At 44.8% G+C, this 16,362-nt stretch overlaps 1 protein-coding gene across 2 annotated transcripts in view; it reads left to right on the forward strand.

The window, feature by feature from the left end:
* Positions 1-16,362, forward strand: part of SMC2 (structural maintenance of chromosomes 2) — a 157,243-nt gene that overhangs the window by 67,270 nt on the left and 73,611 nt on the right. For both annotated transcript variants that reach the window (XM_069766939.1, XM_069766949.1), the window contains one exon: positions 12,707-12,845. In XM_069766939.1, the coding sequence (XP_069623040.1) occupies positions 12,707-12,845 (139 nt within the window). The remainder of the gene's footprint in view (positions 1-12,706; positions 12,846-16,362) is intronic.

Here is a 16,362-nt window from a genome sequence, read left to right on the forward strand (position 1 = left end):
CTCTATCCATTCTTTTTCAAAGAGACCTAGCTGCTCTACCTCAGGTGAGGACCTTCATCCAGGGGGTTGCTCATATAGCTCCCCCTTACCGTTCTCCTGTCAACCCTTGGGATCTCAATCTCGTCTTAGACGCCCTCCAGCGGGCGCCCTTTGAACCGCTTCAGGACGTTTCCTTCTCGCTTCTATCCTGGAAGGTAGCCTTTTTGGTCGCCATCACCTCCATCAGAAGGGTGTCAGAGCTGGCGGCATTATCCTGTCGTTCTCCCTTTCTAGTCCTGCATCAGGACAAGGTGGTTCTTCGTCCGGTTCCTTCCTTCTTACCGAAGGTAGTCTCATCCTTTCACATCAACGAGGACATTGTCCTCCCTTCCTTTTGCCCTTCCCCGGTTCATCCCTTGGAGAAATCACTTCACAAGTTGGATGTGGTCAGGGCTATCCGGATTTACCTCGCCAGAACTGCCTCTTTTCGTCAGGCCGATCCTCTGTTCGTCGTCTCGGATGGGCGTCGAAAGGGACTTCCCGCCTCCAAGTCCACGATTGCTCGTTGGATCCGTTCGGCAGTTCTGGAGGTATACCGTGCCCAGGACAAACAGCCTCCTTCGGGGGTGAGGGCTCACTCTACCCGGGCAGTGGGAGCTTCCTGGGCAGTTCGTCACCAAGCTTCGGCCTCGCAGGTTTGCAAGGCCGCTATGTGGTCATCCATGCACACCTTTGTTAAATTCTACGGGGTGCATACTCAGGCTTCCGCGGACGCGAGCCTGGGTAGGAGGATACTGCAGGCGGCGGTTTCTCACCGGCCGACCTAACTCCTCCTTTTCTCCAGAATATCCCGCCCTAGGGACTGCTTTTGGACGTCCCATGGTTACCTGTGTCCCCCAATGAAGCGAGAAAGAAAGAGGGATTTTTGGTTCTTACCGTAAAATCTCTTTCTTGGAGCCTTCATTGGGGGACACAGCACCCTCCCTTGAAGTTGTACCGTGTTGGCTAACGTGCCGTTGTTGTGGGTTGGTACATAGGTTGAGTTTTATATTACCTGTTCCTACTACTGCTTTTGCACCAACTGAGTTGCCTGGTGCCTGTCGGAGAGTGTATACTGCCGGGGAGGAGTTACTTCTTTATTTGCATAGTGTCAGCCTCCTAGTGACAGCAGCATACACCCATGGTTACCTGTGTCCCCCAATGAAGGCTCCAAGAAAGAGATTTTATGGTAAGAACCAAAAATCCCTCTTTTCCTGCCATATATACTTTTAATATGATGGTTTGTAATTCTTTGAGTATTTTTATGAGGACTGTGATAGGGAGGTTGTGGAAAATGTAAAATATTTGGGAGATTATGAACATTTTTACGGACGCTATTCTTTTTAGCCAGGACATGTCGTGTTACTTCATGCGCAGCTTTTCGCCTTTGATCTTTTGTCTCAGAGCCTCATAATTTAGTGAGAGTCTTTTATCTGCTGAGAGTGCTAATTTTATTCCAAGATATGTTAGATTTTCATTGTCCCATTTAAAGTGTTTTTTTTTAGCTTTTAGGTTTACAGGATGTGGTACGGAGGGTGTTAGGTTTAAAATTTGGCATTTGGGGATGTTTAGTTTATAATATGATACTTGGGAGAATGAGTCTATCACTTCATTACTCTACTGATTGACTCTTCCGGATTGCTAAGGGATAAAATAATGTCGTCAGCAAACACACCAATTTTGTGCTCTGTTTCCAATTTTAGTACAGGTTATTCCAGGATGTGATCTAATTTGTTTCTGCTAGGGGTTCAGTTATTAGCGCGAATATTAAAGGAGAGAGTGGGCACCCCTGCCTCGTGCCATTAGTGATATTGAACATCTCATTATTCCTGAAATGAGAACTGAGGCTGACTGGTTAGAGTATAGAGTGGTAATCGCTCGGAGTATATTACCGCCAAATCCAAATTTAGACCGTACTTCAAACAAAAACCCTCAATGCACCCGATCATAGAGGTGATCATAGAAGGGGTCCACTTCCCCGGCTATATGGATGATATCGATCATCCTCTGCATACCATCCAAGGTCTGTCTAGACTTGACAAAACCCACTTGATCTTTTTGCACTAAGGCAGGAATTATTTCTGAGATCCGGTTAGCTAGAATTTTAGAGTAGATTTTTAGGTCTGTGTTCAATAATGATATCGGCCTAAAATTGGTGGTCCGATCAGGTGTTTTCCCTGGTGTAAGGAGGGATTGTTGCCTGAATCATCTCTTTCGTCATTTTCCAGGTTTGCATATAATTTTGGAAAATTGACGTCATGTGAGGCTTAGTATGTCTTCGAATGTTTTGAAGTATTTCTTCGTTAGTCCATCAGGTCCAGGGAACTTATTTTTCATTTCTATAATTGTTTGTTGTATTTTTGCCTGGGATATTGGATGGTTTAATATGTGTAATGTGTCCTCTGGTATTTTGGGGAGTTGCACGCTTTCTAAAAATTGATTTATCAGTTGGGGAGTGGATTGTGGTATTGAGATGTTTTCCTGTAGGTTGTAGAGGGATGAGTAGTAATTTGAGACGGTATTGGTGTTCTCCTTAGGATTATATATTATGTTTTTTTTGTCATTCTGTTTGTGGGATAACCTTTGTTTGGTCATTTTGGCTTTGATTTTGTTGGCTAATATTTTGCCCGCTTTGTTTTTCTGCCAGTAATATTTGGCTTTATTTTTCCGTAGATTGTTTGTATTTGTTGGAGCAGTTGGTATAGTTCATACCTTAGTTTCTGTAGTTTTTGGAGAATTATGATGGTGGATCTATGTTTGTGCTTCTCTTCTAGTGCGCTATGTTTTGATGAATTTCCTCTATTTGGCGTAATCTCGCTTTTTTGTTTTGGGACGCTATTTGGAGCAGTTTACCCTGGATGTAGGCCTTATGAGCGCACCATACTGCTGATGAGGACACATCAAGTGTGTTGTTAATTATAAAATATTCTGATAATGACTCCTGTAATTGGGACCTCATTTTATGTGATGTGATTAAGTAATTATTTACTCTCCATGGGGAATATGTTGGGTAGTTGTATCCCTCTGTAATTTGGCAGGAGATGGGGCGTGATCCAACCAGGTGATGTTCCCTATCGTGGCTATTTGTATCTGTCCAAAGCCTTTATAGACTGCGCAGGCGCGACTCTCCTAGCGTTACATTATAGCCAGTGTCAGAAAAAAAAAATGGCGCTGGAAAGCGCCGACTGCCGGGAGCAGGGGGACATTTATGAACCGTAACCCGGACGTGGGGACACGGTGGACATGATCCTGCCCTGATGATGCTGTGGCAGTTCATGCCACAGCAATTTCTTACTTACGCCACCTGATTCCGGCCCATGAATGTCCCCCTGCTCCCGGAATCGGCGCCTGCGCAGTCCGCGCTTTCCACCGCCATTTTCTTGGTCCTCCTGCTCTCAGAATCGGCGCCTGCGCAGTCCGCGCTTTCCGGCGCCATTTTCTTGGATACTGCAGTGTTTCTTCAAGAAAATGGCGCCGGAAAGCGCGGACTGCGCAGGCGCCGATTCCGGGAGCAGGGGGGTATTTAGGAGCCGGAAACAAGGGGCGTGTGCACACGATCCCACCCTCATGACGCTGTGGCACTTCATGCCACAGCTATTTCTTACTTAGGCCCCCTGATTCCGGGCCATGAATGCTCCCCTGCTCCCGGAATCGGCGCCTGTGCAGTCCGCGCTTTCCACCGCCTTTTTCTTGGATACTGCAGTGTCTTTAAGAAAATGGCGCCGGAAAGCGCAGACTGCGCAGGCGCCGATTCCGGGAGCAGCAGTCCGCAAGCCAGAGGACCTGGAAGATGGAGCGGCGCGCAGCGCTGGAATGGGACAGGTGAATATAGCAAGTGTCGGGGGCCTGAGTTAGCGGCGACTCCGGCACCTGACACCCACAGCGCGCCAGTGTCCCCGCCTGCTCAGGCCCCCCAGCACTCGGCGCCCAGCGACGATAGGTGGGTATGTTATATTTTTTTTTTATATATCACAGCAGCATACGGGACATATAATACTATGGAGCATCTTATGGGGGCCATCAACCATAATGGAGCAGCATACGGGGCATATACTATGGAGCATGTTATGGGGCCATGAACCATAATGGAGCAGCATATGAGGCATATACTATAGAGCATCTTATGGGGGCCATCAACATTTATGGAGCAGTATACGGGGCATATACTATGGAGCATCTTATGGGGGCCATCAACCATAATGGAGCAGCATATGAGGCATATACTATGGAGCATCTTATGGGGGCCATCAACCATAATGGTGCAGCATATGAGGCATATACTATGGAGCATCTTATGGGGTCCATCACCCATAATGGTGCAGCATACGGGGCATATACTATGGAGCATCTTATGGGGGCCATCAACCATAATGCATGTAAAGTAAGCTGCGGAGACACCATCACGTGTTTCTCAACGCAAGCAATGAATAGCCAGGCCTTTCCCCGGGAAGGAACAACCACGGGAAGGGCAGCATCCAATAAAGGAAAACATCCAATAAAGGAAAACCACCTATGCCAAGCATGGTATCCATCCACAGACAGCTGTTTCGGGGTTTTCATTGCTTGCGTTGAGAAACACGTGATGGTGTCTCCGCAGCTTACTTTATATGCATTTGCATATTTCCCATAAGGGATGGGGGCAGTGTTATTGGATCACTGCGTTGAGAAACACGTGATGGTGTCTCCGCGGTGTTGGATGTTTTGGTCTCCTCGAGGTCATTCATCTGTACCTTATCAACCATAATGCAGCAGCATATGAGGCATATACTATGGAGCATCTTATGGGGGCCATCAACCATAATGGAGCAGCATATGAGGCATATACTATGGAGCATCTTATGGGGGCCATCAACCATAATTGAGCAGCATATGAGGCATATACTATGGAGCATCTTATGGGGGCCATCAACCTTTATGGAGCAGCGTATGGGGCATATGGATGGGAGCAGCAAATTACAGAACGGTGGCGCAGGATGGGAGCAGCACATGACAGAACGGGGGCGCAGGATGGGAGCAGCATATGACAGAACGGGGGCGCAGGATGGGAGCAGCATATGACAGGATGGGAGCAGCAAATGACAGGATGGGGGCGCAAGATGGTAGCAGCACATGACAAGATTAGGGCGCAGGATGGAAGCAACACATACCAGGATGGAGACCATATACCAATATAAATGCTCGCCACCCGGGCATATAACGGGTTCAATAGCTAATCCTGTAATAACCATTTATCTGGCCATTAGATCAGTTCGGGAGTAGCCTCTATGTGAGTGAGAGTAGAAGGTGTATTCCCGTTCGGAGGCGTGCAGGACCCGCCAGGGAGTCTGAGAGCATGATCGGGTATCTGAGCGGGTACCGACTTGTCTATGTTGGGACAAGGGGGGGGGCATATATTAAAGTCCCCGCAGACTAAAAGGGCACCTTTTTTTAACCTTTGCTACCACAGCCAGGGAGTCTTTAAAAAAAAAAAAAAAAAACCTGCGTGGAGTTAGAGGCGTAAATAGAAACAATTATGTAGGTCTTGTTATTTATGCTGCAGACTAGGATGACGTATCCTCTACGCTGATGATTAGCTGGAAGGCGACTGTATTCTTTATTGCAATTACTCTTTTTTTATCAATTGCATGGGAGTGAAATACATTTGGGAAGTTTCTGTTCTGCAATTTGGGGGTGTCAGTGCTATTTAGGTGGGTTTCCTGAACTCACAATTCGTCGGCTTTTAAAGACTGGGCCTCTTTCCATAAAAGGGATCTTTTCAACAGACTATTCAGCCCTTTTACATTAATGCTGGAGATGTGAAGAACCATGTACAAATTACAGATAAAATCTATGTCACCACTAGACAATTAGGAAAAATGGGGAAATAACAAAAAACAAATCTTAAATTTGTGAAAAACTGTAACAGTTTCAGAAAGAGTTGGGTTGTAAGTGAACCCCCTGGATATGCTCCGCTATCTAGTATATAGTGGGGGGTATTAAGGGAAACCTCCGCAGACCATTGTGATACAATAGTCTTGAATTTTGCTTTCTTGTTCATGTCCACGCATGTCTACAGCCTCTTTGGGGGGGGGGGGAGAGAGTCAGGAACTGTGTGGCTCCATTCCTGGTGACAATCAGCTTCACCTGGTAGCCCCACTTGTACGCGATCTCGTTGTCTCGTAGGATCTTTGTGGCTGTGGAGAACTCCCGCCTCCTGTTCAGGGTGACAGCGGAGAGATTGGTGAGCACTTGAACCTCTCTGGGAGCTGTGGTCCACCCGCCGTTGCTTTACTGATGGCTTCTTTAAAATGGAAAAAGTAAAGTCGGGCAATTGCATCCCTGGGTGCAGAGGCTGGAGCACTTTTGGGTTTGGGGATTCTGTGCGCTATGTCTATTATGAGGTCTCGCTGCTCCGCCTCGGGGACTAGTGCTGCAAAAAAGTCCATTAGGAACTCCATTAATTCATCCGCTGTAAGGCTTTCTGGTGTCCCCTGAAGCGCAGATTGTTGCATCTGGAGCGGTCCTCCAGGTCCACCAGCTTCAGTTTTAGAGCTGTGATCTCCTCATCTGCCTCATTGTGAGCGTCCACTAAGTTGTTGTGGGCTGTGGTGAACTCCCACAGCTTCTCCTCAGTGTGGCTGTTCTTTCCCCTATGTGCACAATGTCTTTCTGTAGTGCAGTGAAGGCTGAGGTGACATCACTTTGGAAGGCCTGCTTTAGATCACCCAGCAGGGACTTTAGTTTGGCCTCTGTGATGGAGGTGGAGCTGTGTCCTGTGTCAGGTGCATATACTTGCGGTTTGGTGCCTGATGATTTCTCTGGGCTCCTGGATGGTGATCTGCCCAGCTCCTCCTGTGCGTGCTCCATACCGCTGATGCTCCTCTACAGTGAAATCTGACCCAATTCCAGGAGATCAGACCTCCCAGAGCACTCCACAGTGCTGTCTGCCGCATGGTGGCTGTCTGCCACACACTGGCCATCTAGCTTTTTTCCAGCGCCATTACAAAGACCGCGATCCTGCCCGGCGCTGCTCCTTGTATTGAGCTCCATCACTGACCAAAGTATGCCTAAGGCTGCGGTAGGCATTTGTACAAGTTTCCCTGCCTTTATATTGTGCTTTGAGCAGCTTGTGGTCCCTGGAAGCACAGAGCCTGCGCTGCCTGCGCCTGCTCAGCTCCTCATCCGGACACGCCCCCTCTACTGTCTGGGATGGTACATAACACACCAGTGTGCAGCTCCCTACTGTCAGGCAGTCTTCTGGTAATTGCTGTTTCTCTGAAAGGAACAGGGGGCATGGCCTGCTGCAGGCTGTTTTAGCTAACAGCCCCCAGATAAATGTCTCTTTTCAGTTTGATAATTGGGCCATTGCGTTATGGCCTTAATCAGCTAATTGCGGTGCCCTGTCTCTGCTGCCAGCCTGACACATGGCACTATATACTATGCACTGTCATGGATAGTACAGCGGAGGATCACAGCGTGTGTATTCTACTTGTTGACATGAATTCTATTAATAGAGCGCTATTAATATAGAGTCCCTATTCTTGGACTAAATACAGACAGATTTCAGGGGGCTTGCAGCCAGAAACAGCTTGCAACGCCCACTATTTTCAGACTAAATGAAAACCGATATTGTGGCACTAGGAACTGCCTGGTGCAGGCCACGCAAACCAACAACCCCCCCAACCACCCCCTGCAGTCTATACAGCTCTTTTGGAATTGGGTAACCAAGGAAACTTCTAATGGCTAGCAGATGAGGCCCTGCATCAGGAATGGATTTACAACCCTGGATAAGACTTTGAAAAACCTAAAGATCTGGAATCTTTGTTTGCTTACCAGAAACAAGTAATGGGCTGAAGTGGGGAATGCAAAGCATGGTTTCATGTTGCTGAGTAACAACCAGAATCCTTTCAACTGAATTAGGGCCTGATAGATGAGACTACAACTTGTAATATTTAAGGTACCTTCACACATAACGATATCGTTAAGGATATCGTTGCAACGTCACGCTTTTTTGTGATGTAGCAACGATCCCGCTAACGATATCTTTATGTATGACAGCGACCAACGATCAGGCCCCTGCTGGGAGATCGTTGGTCGTGGGGAATGATCAGGGCCTTTTTTTGGTCGCTGATCACCCCGCTGTCATCGCTAGATCGCGATGTGTTCACCTGTAACCAGGGTAAACATCGGGTTACTAAGCGCAGGGCCGCGCTTAGTAACCCGATATTTACCCTGGTTACCATTGTAAAAAAAAAAACCATACTCAGATTCTGATGTCTGTCACGTCCCCCGGCGTCCACAGGGTTAAAACTGCTTTCGGCAGGAGCGCTGCTAATGCACGCGCTCCGGCCGAGAGCATACCTCCACTGACTGTCAGTGCCGGCCGTAAAGCAGAGCAGAGCAGTGATGTCACCGCTGTGCTCTGCTTTACGGCCGGCACTGACAGTCAGTGGAGGGAAGCTCTCGGCAGCAGCGCGTGCATTAGCAGCGCTCCTGCCGAAAGCAGTTTTAACCCTGTGGACGCCGGGGGACGTGACAGACATCAGAATGTATGTACTGTTTTGGGGTTTTTTTTTTTTTTTTTTTTTTTACTTTTACAATGGTAACCAGGGTAAATATCGGGTTACTAAGCGCGGCCCTGCGCTTAGTAACCCAATGTTTACCCTGGTTACCCGGGGACTTCGGCATCATTGAAGACAGTTTCAACGATGCCGAAGTCTTTCCCCGGATCGTTGGTCGCTGGAGAGAGCTGTCTGTGTGACAGCTCCCCAGCGACCACACAACGACTTACCAACGATCACGGCCAGGTCGTATCGCTGGTCGTGATCGTTGGTAAATCGTTTAGTGTAACGGTACCTTTATTCTCTATGTAAAGATAAAATCATGATAAAAATTATGACGTTGATATAGCGAATCTGCAACTCTCAGGAGCAAAGATATCGTCTGGAATCTCTTAATTTTTTAAACTGAAGCCATGACCAACTCTGTAAGGAGTCATCAAGGGGAGGTGTGTGGATGGAACTTAACAGCTAATAAAAGGCAAATGACAAATTTTGGGCGTTGTCAGTACTTGGAGGCACAGTTCACTATCAGTGCTGTATGTTTTCCTGGAGTGCCTCCCTCCATAAATCTGAAGCCATTGCTGTGACGATAGGTTTAGTAAGTTTTTGTTTATCATGTTTTTTATGTAATTGTATATGCTGTATTGTTTTTGTCCCCTTTGTAAAATCTTTTGTATATTTTTTTAAAAACCCTGCCTATCGTTCTGGATTAAATATCAAATGCATTAGTTCTGTTCCTTTTGTTCTGTAAATTGCACCCCTGAAGCCATGCGCTACCAGAAATCCGGCGTCCAGTCAGCCTATATAAACGATTTGTGGTGGCAGAGAGTAGATCTTGGTCGAGTTAGCAGTGACCGTACCAGGGATGGGTAGGGGGTATGTATGTGTGTGTGTGTGTCTGTGTATATACAGTATATTTATTACCCGCTAACTCTGCAATAACACAAGAACTACTTGATACCTCCACAGGTCATTTAAAAAAAAAAAATAAGTAAAGGGAACACTAAAATACCACATCCTAGATATCTCTGAATGAAATATTCCAGTTGCAAATTTTTATTCATTGCATTCATAGTGGAATGTGTTCAGAACAATAAAACATAACAATTATCAATGTAAATCAAAATGAATGTTCCATGGAGGTTTGGATTTAGAATGATACTCAAAATCATAGTGGAAAATCAAATTACAGGCTGATCCAACTTCAGTGGAAATGCCTCATGACAAGGAAAAGATAATCAGTATCGTGTGTTGCCTTCACGTGCCTGTATGACCTCCCTACTGTACAACACCTGGGCATGCTCCTAATGAGGTGGCGGATGGTCTCCTGAAGGATCTCCTTCCAGACCTGGGCTAAAGCATCCTCCAACTCCTGGACAGTCTGTGGTGCAACGTGACGTTGGTGGATGGAGCGAGACATGATGTCCCATATGTGCTCAATCGGATTCAGGTCTGGGAACGGGAAATTACAACCTTTACTACAAAAAGATGCCCAATTACAATCCATTTTTCCAGACCCCCCACTACTGTGTTTTAGGCAGCCCCCAAATTTAAGAAGCATCATTGTCAGACGCTTCCTGTCCTCTACAACAGCTGCATGAACCTTTCCTTGCAACCAGAATAAAATGTAAAACTTGTCCATTTATAATGACCACGGACAAGATAAAGATCCTCAACTCGCATCAGGACTACAAGATCCCAGGTACTTTCAGCTGCATCACATCTAATTTGGTGTATTTAATTATTTGTACTAAATTTCCAACTGGGGGTCTGTTTGTGGGGGAGAGAGGGCAAAAACTTAGAACAAGGATGAATTCTCATCGCCACACAATAAGAGGAAAAAAGAATGGACCTACTGGTAGCAAAATACTTTTGTATCACCGGTCATAGCATCATGGACATGAAATTACTTGTTTTAAAAGGTAATTTCAAATCTCAGAAAGAAGAGTCTGTGAGTATAAACTCATGAGGACCTTTGACTCACTCAGTGCAGGAATGAATGTGTCGCATGGAAATAGACAAACGGAATAGACAACAGATGGAAATTATTGTTAATTATCAAGACACACTCAATAAAGGAGTGGTTCTGCAGGTGGGGACCACAGACCACATCTCCGTACCAATGCTTTCTGGCTGATGTTTTGGTCACTTTTGAATGTTGGTTGTGCTTTCACACTCGTGGTAGCATGAGATGGACTCTACAACCCACACAAGTGGTTCAAGTTGTGCAGCTCATCCAGGATGGCACATCAATGCGAGCTGTGGCAAGAAGGTTTGCTGTGTCTGTCAGCATAGTGTCCAGAGGCTGGAGGCGGTACCAAGAGACAGGCCAGTACACCAGAAGATGTGGAGGGGCCGCAGGAGGGCAACAACCCAGCAGCAGGACCGCTACCTCAGCCTTTGTGCAAGGAGGAGCATTGCCAGAGCCCTGCAAAATGACCTCCAGCAGGCCACAAATGTGCATGTGTCTGCACAAACAGTTAGAAACCGACTCCATGAGGATGGCGTGAGCTCACAGCCCAACACTGTGCAGGACGCTTGACATTTGCCACAGAACACCAGGATTGGCAAATTCGCCACTGGCGCCCTGTGCTCTTCACAGATGAAAGCAGGTTCACGCTGAGCACATGTGACAGTCTGAAGAGAGCGATCTGCTGCCTGCAACATGTGTGGGGTGGGGTGGCATTTCTTTAGAGGGCCGCACTGCCCTCCATGTGCTCGCCAGAGGTAGCCTGACTGCCATTAGGTACTGAGATGAGATCCTCAGACCCCTTGCGAGACTATATGCTGGTGCGGTTGGCCCTGGGTTCCTCCTAATGCAGGACAATGCCAGACCTCATGTGGCTGAAGTGTCAGCAGTTCCTGCAAGATGAAAGCATTGAAGGTATGGACTGGCCCGCCCCTTCCCCAGACCTGAATCCGATTGAGCACATCTGGGACATCATGTCTCGCTCCATCCACCAACATCACGTTGCACCACAGACTGTCCAGGAGTTGGCGGATGCTTTAGTTCAGGTCTGGGAGGAGATCCCTCAGGAGACCATCCGTCGCCTCGTTAGGATAATGCCCAGGTGTTGTAGGGAGGTCATACAGGCACGTGGAGGCCACACACACTGAGCATCATTTCCTTGTCTTGAGGCATTTCCACTGAAGTTGGAACAGCCTGCAATTTGATTTTGCACTTTGATTTTGAGCATCATTCCAACTCCAGACCGCCATGGGATATTAGTTGTGATTTACATTGATCATTTTTATGTTTTACTGTTCTCAACGCATTCCATTATATAATGAATAAAGATTTACAACTGGAATATTTAATTCAGTGACATGAGATATATATATAATATATATATACATATATAGACAGGGGCTGGATGCTTTTCTCACAACAAATGACATTGTAATCACAATAGAAAGCGTATAGAAAACAGTTGACCTTGATGGACCTACGTTTTTTTTTTTTTTTCAAGTTATGTCACTGTGTATTTAGGGTTATGTTGATGATCTGCCAGTTTCTAACCCGTTAAATTGGTCATGGCGAGGATGTTATACATGGCCAGAAAGCTTATAGTGCAGTACTGGTTGAAAAAAATCTGTCCCTACATTGAGGGAGTTTATAAATGGAGTGAACTAGTTAAGTACAATGGAGAGGAATATTTGTCTAAAGAGGAGCAGTGAAGAAATGTAATGACATATGATCACTACATTTAGATGCATCGGGTCCTGACTGCACCGATAAGACCAGATGCTGGGTCTGGCGTCGTAACATTTGTGTGACTTGAGGGTGATCTACTACTTGGGATGGCTAACTATTTGCGTTGTTCTTATTAATGTATGGATGCTCTCTGTTCTTTGTGGTGCCCTGCTCAACCTGGAAAAAACTATGTTTGGGACATATTGGAAAAATAGGCAATATATACTTTATAGAGGAAAATTGGTATTTTTCTGTTTTTACATACATGGATATATATTTAGTAGGTATTGTGGGGAAGGGGGTCTCATTGTATCTTCAATTTAAATTCAATAAAAAAAGAACTTTTGATTCCAAAAAAGAATATGTTGAAGTCATATTAGTATTATCACAAGACTGACCATACCTTTTTGCCAAGTTCAATGTTTATTGCACTGTACTATCTTTGTCTTCAAAGGGACCCAGAAAAGAATTGGGATAAAAGCCGTGTGAAGGGTCTCATAGCTTCACTTATCTCTGTGAAAGATGTTTCTACTGCAACAGCATTAGAAGTGGTGGCTGGTGGTCGGCTGTACAATGTCGTGGTTGATACGGAGGTAACGTTCACTTGTGCTATATGGCATTCCATGTTAAGAGATCCAAATCTGTTTTTTTTTCGCTATGTCTTCAGTTTATTTTTTTTGTTGTTGTTTTTTAGTGCTACTTTCAATTTTTATCTTTTAATCTTTTATAGATTTCTAAAGTTTTGGGCTTGAATGATACATTATTTTACCTTATCGGATTAGAAATAAGAAACAGGAGAGGAACTGTTTTGTTTATAACAGTGCAGGCTTTAAATTGATATGTCACAAGATAATTAATTTTTTTTTTAGAGGAGTCCATGTGAATACGTTTCTGCCCAATGATGACAAAAGTATTCTTGGAGTGATACCTTTATTGGCTAACCAGAAAATAATGTACCGTATGTTTGCAAGCTTTCAGAGCACAGAGGCTACTTCTTCAGGCAGGATTACAAATAAATGAGTAAGAAAAAGGGGCAACATTTAATGGATACTACAGTAGGAGGTTTGTTCATGAGATAGGAAGGGTGATGCCTCCTAAAGATAAGCCAAGGAAATTAAATTAGGCATTTAATTTGATTTCCTTGACTTCTCTTTAGGAGGCATCATCCCCCCACCTTATGAACAAATGTCGTACTGTAGTATCCCTTAACCCCTTAAGCCCCGAGGGTGGTTTGCACGTTAATGACCTGGCCAATTTTTACAATTCTGCCACTGTCCCTTTATGAGGTTATAACTCTGGTACGCTTCAACGGATCTTGGCGATTCTGACATTGTTTTCTCGTGACATATTGTACTTCATTTTAGTGGTAACATTTATTCGATATAACTTGCGTTTATTTGTGAAAAAAACGGAAATTTGGCGAAAATTTAGAAAATTTCGCAATTTTCCAACTTTAAATTTTTATGCCCTTAAATCACAGAGATATGTCACGCAAAATACTTAATAAGTAACATTTCCCACATGTCTACTTTACATCAGCACAATTTTGGAACCAAATTTTTTTTTTGTTAGGGAGTTATAAGGGTTAAAAGTTGACCAGCAATTTCTCATTTTTACAACACCATTTTTTTTTTAGGGACCACATCTCATTTGAAGTCATTTTGAGGGGTCTATATGATAGAAAATACCCAAGTGTGACACCATTCTAAAAACTGCACCCCTCAAGGTGCTCAAAACCACATTCAAGAAGTTTATTAACCCTTCAGGGGTTTCACAGGAATTTTTGGAATGTTTAAATAAAAATGAATAATATTTAACTTTTTTTCACACAAAATTTATTTCAGCTCCAATTTGTTTTATTTTACCAAGGGTAACAGGATAAAATGGATGCCAAACGTTGTTGTACAATCTGTACTGAGTACGCTGATACCCCATATGTGGGGGTAAACCACTGTTTGGGCGCATGGCAGAGCTCGGAAGGAAAGGAGCGCCATTTGACTTTTCAATGCAAAATTGACAGGAATTGAGATGGGACGCCATGTTGCGTTTGGAGAGCCCCTCATGTGCCTAAACATTGAAACCCCCCACAAGTGACACCATTTTGGAAAGTAGACACCCTAAGGAACTTATCTAGATGTGTGGTGACCACTTTGACCCACCAATTGCTTCACAGAAGTTTATAATGCAGAGCCGTTAAAATAAAAAATCATATTTTTTCACAAAAATGATCTTTTCGCCCCCAATTTTTTATTTTTCCAAAAGTAAGAGAAGAAATTGGACCTTAAAAATTGTTGTCCAATTTGTCCTGAGTACGCTGATACCCCATATATGGGTGTAAACCATTGTTTGGGCGTATGGCAGAGCTCGGAAGGGAAGGAGCGCCATTTTACTTTTCAATGCAAAATTGACTGGAATTGAGATGGGATGCCATGTTGCGTTTGGAGAGCCCCTGATGTGCCTAAACATTGAAATCCCCACAAGTGACACCATTTTGGAAAGTAGACCCCTTAAGGAACTTATCTAGATGTGTGGTGAGCACTTTGACCCAACAAGTGCTTCACAGAAGTTTATAATGCAGAGCCGTAAAAATAAAAAATCATATTTTTTCACAAAAATGATCTTTTCGCCACCAATTTTTTATTTTCCCAAGGGTAAGAGAAGAAATTAGACCACAAAAGTTGTTGTGCAATTTGTCCTGAGTGCGACGATACCCCATATGTGGGGGTAAACCACTTTTTGGGCGCATAGCAGAGCTCGGAAGGGAAGGAGCGCCATTTGACTTTTCAATGCAAAATTGACTGGAATTAAGATGGGACGCCATGTTGGTTTGGAGAGCCCCTGATGTGCCTAAACATTAAAACCCCCCACAAGTGACACCATTTTGGAAACTAGACCCCCTAAGGAACTTATCTAGATGTGTTTTGAGAGCTTTGAACCCCCAAGTGTTTCACTACAGTTTATAACGCAGAGCCGTTAAAATAATTTTTTTTTTCTCGCAAAAATTATTTTTTAGCCCCCAGTTTTGTATTTTCACAAGGGTAACAGGATAAATTGGACCCCAAAAGTTGTTGTCCAATTTGTCCTGAGTACGCTGATACCCAATATGTGGGGGGGAACCACTGTTTGGGCGCATGGCAGAGCTCGGAAGGGAAGGAGCGCCATTTGGAATGCAGACTTAGATGGATTGGTCTGCAGGAGTCACGTTGCATTTGCAGAGCCCCTGATGTACGCAAACAGTACAAACCCCCCACAAGTGACCCCATATTAGAAACTAGACCTCCCAAGGAACTCATCTAGATGTGTTGTGAGAACTTTGAACCCCTAAGTGTTTCACTACAGTTTATAACGCAGAGCCGTGAAAATAAAAATTCTTTTTTTTTTTTTCACAAAAATGATTTTTTTTTAGCCCCCAGCTTTGTATTTTTACAAGGGTAACAGAATAAATTGGACCCCAAAAGTTGTTGTCCAATTTGTCCTGAGTACGCTGATACCCCATATGTGGGGGGGAACCACTGTTTGGGAGCATGGCAGAGCTCGGAAGGGAAGGAGCGCCATTTGGAATGCAGACTAAGATGGATTGGTCTGCAGGCGTCACGTTGCATTTGCAGAGCCCCTGATGTACCCAAACAGTACAAACCCCATACAAGTGACCTCATATTGGAAACTAGACCTCCCACGGAACTTATCTAGATGTGTTGTGAAAACTTTGAACCCCCAAGTGTTTCACTACAGTTTACAACGCAGAGCCGTGAAAATGAAAAATCCTTTTTTTTTTCCCACAAAAATGATTTTTAGCCCCCCAAATTTTTATTTTCCCAAGGATAACAAGAGAACTTGGACCCAAAAAGTTGTTGTCCAATTTGTCTCGAGTACGATGATACCCCATATGTTGGGGTAAACCCCTGTTTGGGCGCACGGGAGAGCTCGGAAGTGAAGGAGCACTGTTTTACTTTTTCAATGCAGAATTGGCTGGAATTGAGATCGGACGCCATGTCGCGTTTGGAGAGCCCCTGATGTGCCTAAACAGTGGAAACCCCCCAATTATAAATGAAACCCTAATCCAAACGCACCCCTAACCCTAATCCCAACTGTAACCCTAACCACACACCT

This window comes from Ranitomeya imitator, chromosome 1, assembly GCF_032444005.1.
Source record: "Ranitomeya imitator isolate aRanImi1 chromosome 1, aRanImi1.pri, whole genome shotgun sequence".
NCBI lineage: Eukaryota > Metazoa > Chordata > Amphibia > Anura > Dendrobatidae > Ranitomeya > Ranitomeya imitator.